We start from the raw sequence: 6142 nt of genomic DNA, 5'->3' as shown, positions 1-6142 counted from the left end.
GGAATCAGAGGGAGAGAGGGAAAAACCCCTAAATTCGTTCGAAACGGCGTCGTATTGACCTTCTCATTCTCCTTAAAAGGAGGAATAGAAGAATCCCAATAAGCAAAGAGATTCTGAAAATTATAACTTCTTCATTGTCTCTGTTTTCTATATAATACACATTCAATAAAAATCCAATCTTTCATATTTTCGAGAGAGATTCAAACAAACCGCATTGGGCTTGGAACAACCAACGATGGGGTTGATCGTGGAGGTCGAGAACGGCGACGACAACGACGCCGTTCTGGTTCCGCCCCCTAACTTCGCCATGGTCGAGGACTGCATTTTCCGATCCAGCTTTCCTACCTCCTCCAATTTCCCCTTTCTCCAAACCCTAAACCTTCGTTCCATCATGTTCGTCTCTCCTTTCCTTCAATTTTCATTCTTCAAGATTCTTTCACGCTTGAAGTCATTTTTTCCCCTTCCAATCCCCTCAAATAAAGAATTAAATTAAAGAATTCTGTAATGTGTCTCATATTTTGATTTTTCCGCAGATTTTGTTGTGTTTTTTAATGTTTAAGCGTGAAACTTAAATACGAGGTTGCGAATTGGTGCAGATACCTGTGCCCCGAGCCTTATCCTGAGGAAAATCTAGAGTTCCTTCGGTCGCAGAATATTCGTCTCTTTCAATTTGCAATTGAGGGGAAAACGGTAATTTTTCTTTTCTCCTGTATTGCTACTATAATTATTATTCTTCTTGTTCATATATTGCGTTGAAAGGTGTTTTTGTCGTGTGGTATGTGATTCATGTTGTTCTGAAGTTATTCTCTTTACGATATGGGATATTTGGGTCTGTTGATTTTGGTGACAGATTTTATTGAAGTGCCTATCAGGTCAAGGTTTAGACTGTTTGGATAACTTCTCACTATCAGAATAAGAAAAAAAAGAGAGACTAAATTCTTCTACAGATTAAAATCAACTTTTGCGTCTAAATTTTATAAAAACTCTCTCATTTACTTTAAAATTTGAAATTTTCTTGTTGATTTCAGCCCAGGACTAAGAGGGATTCACTCTAATTTATAACTTTTTTGCTTTTATGTAGTTGTTCTTTTTCTAATTATCATGCCACAGTCTTGATCTGGTTTTTTCTTAAACTATTAGTTTTGGGTTTTGAGTGAATGCCTTTCTGCGTTAAGGATGCATTTGAATTACTGGCTCCTTGTTAACCTATTATTTATTTTCCAGCGATAACAAGTTTTTGTACTGTGTGCAGGATATTTCTACCCCTATTCTCAAGGATTCTATCATGGATGCACTGAAAGTTTTGATTGGTACTCAAATATAACAATCATAGATTTGTTTTTTCGTGTGTATATGTATTCTTGGTATTGCTGCATTGTCTCTTATTTATTGGATATTAATAAGTTCTTGTTTTTTGTTGTTGTTTCAGATGTGAGAAATCACCCTGTTTTGATCCATTGCAAGCGAGGAAAGGTATTAAAAGATGCAGAAACTGTAAATTTAGGGTGTGTTCGATCACTAATTTTAGAAAATATAATGATAGACACAACGAGTTCACCACATACAACACCAATCCAACTAACTTCCTCTTAAATTAGGACAACAAAGTAGAAGAGGGTGATACAAAATCTCCAAACTTTCTCTGTTATTTTGTTATAAAAGAGCTTTCTAACTTAATAGATTTTGGAGGAGAAATTGGTTGTTCAGTGGGATGCAATGAAATTATTTCAAAGAGCAATTTTTAAAAGTACAAAAATGAGAAGGAAACAAAACAGATCTATAATATTTTTTTCTACTTAGTTGTTTTAAATAAATATTCTGACGGATCGGCTCTTCTTTTATGCAGCATAGAACTGGTTGCCTTGTTGGTTGCTTGCGAAAATTACAGAATTGGTGTTTATCTTCTGTATTTGAGGAGTACCAACGATTTGCTGGTGCTAAATCCAGGACAATGGACTTAACATTTATAGAAATGTTTGACATTCTAAGCCTGAGCCAGTGCCTTTACAGCATAATCTACCAGTACCATGGATATGGTTCGAAAAAGCGTCGGTTGTTGTACAAAGAAGAGAATTTACAGAAGCCCCGATTGACATCATTTTAGCTGTGACGGGATTTGATTCTTTTCCTTTTACTTTGTAGATTTCATACTTCATATAGTTTTTCTCAGATTCATTCAACGTCATTTTCAAATATCTTTAAGACTACTTCTACTGCTAAAGAAAACCGCGTGGTCTCTTTTTTTTTTTTTTTTTTTCCTTTTCCACCTTTGCATTTACCCATATTATTTACATTGTCTTGCACCAACAGAAATAGAGTGGTGCAAGCAATTCATAGAAACGAGTATGCCATTAATTGTGAGTGAGTTTTCTGAAGCCATGTATCTGTAAGCAAATAATAACCATTATTGGTGTATAAGAAAATTTGATCTGATAGTTCCAAGCAGCATAGTGGAGGGAGCAACATGGATTGGTTTGCGTTTGGAATTTGAATTTTGGAGTTTAGTGTTTACTGTCCATATAAGTGAAAAGTTAGAAGAGCTTGTCCAACAGAAATTCGTGAAGAAAAACAGTATCGTTTTCCTTTTGATTTATAAGCTTTTGCTTTGTGGATAGCAATGAAGACACAACAAAACAAACAAAGCTGTTTGATTGATGTAAAGGAATGATGTATATAAACTTTCGGCTCCTTTTTTGTTGTATGTTTTATTAGCCAAACCCTGTTTTTCATTTTCTTAACATTTCTAGGTATATCAGTGAACCATAAACTTTAAAACTGAAAACATATCCACAACTAGTGAACAGAACAAAAAGGATTGCAATAAAAAAATAAGTAGAAATATATGATAAAATCATGTTTTTATTGTATATTTTTAATTTGTATTAAATAAAGATATAAAGATATAATACATTTATCATCATTATATATAAAAAGGATATGTAAGACTATTACTTTTTTTATGATACAAAAAAACAATAAAATTATTTTGTAGATGATTTTTTTTAGTTTTAAAAAATATTAAATTTGTAAAAAATATCAATAGAAAAAAACAGTTAAATTAAAAAAAAATTGTAAAATAATTATTTTAATCCGAAAAAGTTGTTACTTAGAGAAGATAAAATTCGAAACAAAGCGTGTATAATTGTATAGATTATATAATTTTACGTTTTAACAAATAAAGAAAAATTATTTACTTGTTATTTAATAAAATAAAAAATTGAATAAGTTTATTTATTTAAAAGAAACTAAATGATATATAATTTTTAATTTTTAATATATTACAAAAATAGTAATAAACTCGATATATTTTGGTGTAATAAAAATATGAATTAGCATTTTATAACAATAATAATTTAAAATACAAAATAAAGACATTTTTGTACTTTGAATTAATTGTGAACCAAAATATGTGAAATGTATTTTCATATTGTGAAAGTGTACAAAACAAAAATGTGTTTTTATTTTGTATTCTGAAACAATGCAGACTAGAAAAACATTTTGTATTTTTTGTGCTCTCATAAACAATACAAACCACATTTTACTTGTTTATTTGTCGAGGATATATTTTTTTTTTGAAAACAAAAATCCAACACTGCAGAATGTAAACTTAACAAAGTAGGGGCTGTATACAGTAAAACCCAAAATGAAGAAAACATCTAATGCTCTTTGGGTACACAGAGCATAATTATCAAATAAACTAAACGAACATAATGTTTAAATACAATCTCACACAAAGTTAGTTTAGAGAAAAAAAATAAGAGTAAACAATAAATATATACTTAATTATTCAAATTTTAAAGCTTAAACTGTAGACAAAATAACTTTTCTATCTTTAATTCAGAAAAACCTATAAAAGAACCTTTACAAAAATGTTTATAAACACGTGTTTAATTTTAGGCTTAATATCAATTTTGATTCTAATTTTTGTCAGTTTTATTCAAAGTGGTCCTAATTTTTTTTTTCTGATCAATATTGCCTTACAAAATGTAATTTATGTTCAATTTAGTCTTTTTTGCAGACGTCGTTTAAATAGTTAACGACGCACTGTCCAACTGTGCAATAAGTGAATGACATGTCATTTAACTGCTGACCTGCCTTGACTGTGCAATAAGTGAATGACATGTCATTTAACTGCTGACCTGCATTGACTAAAATATGACGTAGTCAATGAGGGACTGTCATTCTCCACCTAAAAAATTAGGGTTTCTGAATGCAAGGGGGAAAGACTTCCTTACACCTGCACCGCCATAGGAAAACTAAAGCTTGCGATGGTCCAATTGACCATAGTGGGTCTGTCGGAGTTTCGTAGAAACGAGAGCGAACTCCTTTCTCGCGGCGCGGTGAGGGTTACAGCGACGGTGCCTCCGCGAAGGTTCAACCTCCAACGTAGTCGTGATGCGAGAAGCCCACTGTTCTCATAAGGTTTCGCGACAATAGGACTCGCAATTGAGGGTTTCGATTTGGGGGTTTTTGTTGTGTTATCTGGTTTTTGTTAATTTGAATATATGATTTTCGTTTCAAAATTGATTTGGGAAATTCTTGGTTCTTCTCTGTTTTGCAAGTGGTTAGGGATTATGTTATTTCCTGCAGGCTTGAGTTTTGGGTTTTGCGAAGTGAGGGATGAGGGTTCAGATTGGAAATGTTAGGGTTTCTGAACTTGGAATTTTCTTTTGGAGTATGTATCTGATTTGTTCTTTGGAAGGATGTTGGTTTTGGTGATCACGATTAGGGGTGGTCCTTTCTTGATCTTTTTCCATGAATTTGTTTTTTCGTTTTAGGTTCATTTGATTCGCGATAATGGGTTTCGTGGGGGTTGTTGTTGCATGCACGGGTGGCGCTAATGAAGGTGCTGGTAGGTGGCCCACCCAGAACCAAGAAAGAGAAGAGAAATGAAGTTCTCCCCTTACGGCACAAACTGAGAACAAAAGAAGATGTAGAAATTGAGTGAAGAGAAGATGAAGGTGGGTGCTCGTGCTCCCCTAATCCGCTTCTAGTGAGAGAAGAAGAGTCTCAAGATTGACTTTTTGTCCCAAGAGAAAGAATGAACAAAGAAAGGAGAAGAACCCAAAACTGGGTTTGGCCGTGAAGGAAGAGAACCCCTAATCAACCCTAAATCACATTTTCCCCAAATTAAAAAACCCTATTCTAATAAAACACCATATCTTCTATAAGTCAGTTACACGTCAGTATGCAAAAAATAATATATTGACAAAAATAATATATTGACACGTTGCTAATAACTGGTGCCAGATCATCAACTCATTAATTCCGTTTGGTTATAGTTAACTGAAGAGATAAATTAGATGCAAAATTTACTAACTATGAATATATTCTAAACACTTTTAAAAATAAAAACTGAACTGACATTATCCAACAAAAGTGAAGATGAAAGAAAGTATTAAACCTAAAATATACTACATAACTATAAAGAGATAGTCAGGAAAACTTTTTGATATATTTATATATGGATTATTGTAACTTTTTTTCCCGTCATCTAAAGAACTATTAGATGGAGAGCCGATTTAAATGGCATGAAGATAGATTTTTGTTATTTTTATTTTTCAAAGTTATTTATTAACAGATTTGTCATAAATAGAACATATTGCCATCAAGTTTAAACCCTTTTATCTATTTAATCGACCAAAAACAATTATCTTTTTTACATACTCACTAAATTGTATTTTTATGTATAAACTCATAATATTTCTCGATTGAAAGATAAAGACTAGTACTAATATTTATTTAAAAGTTAATATCTTATATCAAATATTCTCTTTTGTATGGACAAACGCTATATCGAACTCTCTTTTATCAATATTAATCCAACCGAATAGTTTTTTTAGCTTTTTAGGGAAACTTTAAATTATGCTTAATTCCACCAATGTTTGTAAAAGACACATCCAAAATGAAAAGCACTAATATATAAAAAAAATTGAAAAAATAAAGAACCCTAGCAATGATAGGTGATAAGATTGTGAGGAATCTAATACAATAAACTGCGTTAAGCCCAAGTTGATGCGAAGGAGGTGTCAGAAAGCAATTGGCCCAAACAAAACCTCCGAATATTAACGAATGAGGGAGGCCCACATGTCCCAGACTCAGAATCATAAGAAATGCTGAAAATAATGGGTTCCAGATAAGC

At 32.2% G+C, this 6142-nt stretch overlaps 1 protein-coding gene across 2 annotated transcripts; it reads left to right on the top strand.

Annotated features, from left to right (window-relative positions):
• Positions 1 to 2226, top strand: LOC108326958 (tyrosine-protein phosphatase DSP5). Of its 2 annotated transcripts, none has more exons than XM_052872778.1 (5): positions 1 to 393; positions 597 to 690; positions 1253 to 1310; positions 1430 to 1505; positions 1847 to 2226. In XM_052872778.1, the coding sequence occupies exons 1-5, from the start codon at positions 236 to 238 to the stop codon at positions 1959 to 1961; spliced, it is 501 nt and encodes a 166-aa protein (XP_052728738.1). In that variant the 5' UTR covers positions 1 to 235; the 3' UTR covers positions 1962 to 2226. The 2 variants fall into 2 exon arrangements, with proteins under 2 accessions (XP_052728738.1, XP_017416083.1); XM_017560594.2 differs by having other exon boundaries at positions 9 to 393; positions 1430 to 1473.
• Positions 2227 to 6142: the final 3916 nt, after the last annotated feature.

Source organism: Vigna angularis, chromosome 2, assembly GCF_016808095.1.
Source record: "Vigna angularis cultivar LongXiaoDou No.4 chromosome 2, ASM1680809v1, whole genome shotgun sequence".
NCBI lineage: Eukaryota > Viridiplantae > Streptophyta > Magnoliopsida > Fabales > Fabaceae > Vigna > Vigna angularis.
This window is presented reverse-complemented; position numbering and strand designations above follow the sequence as displayed.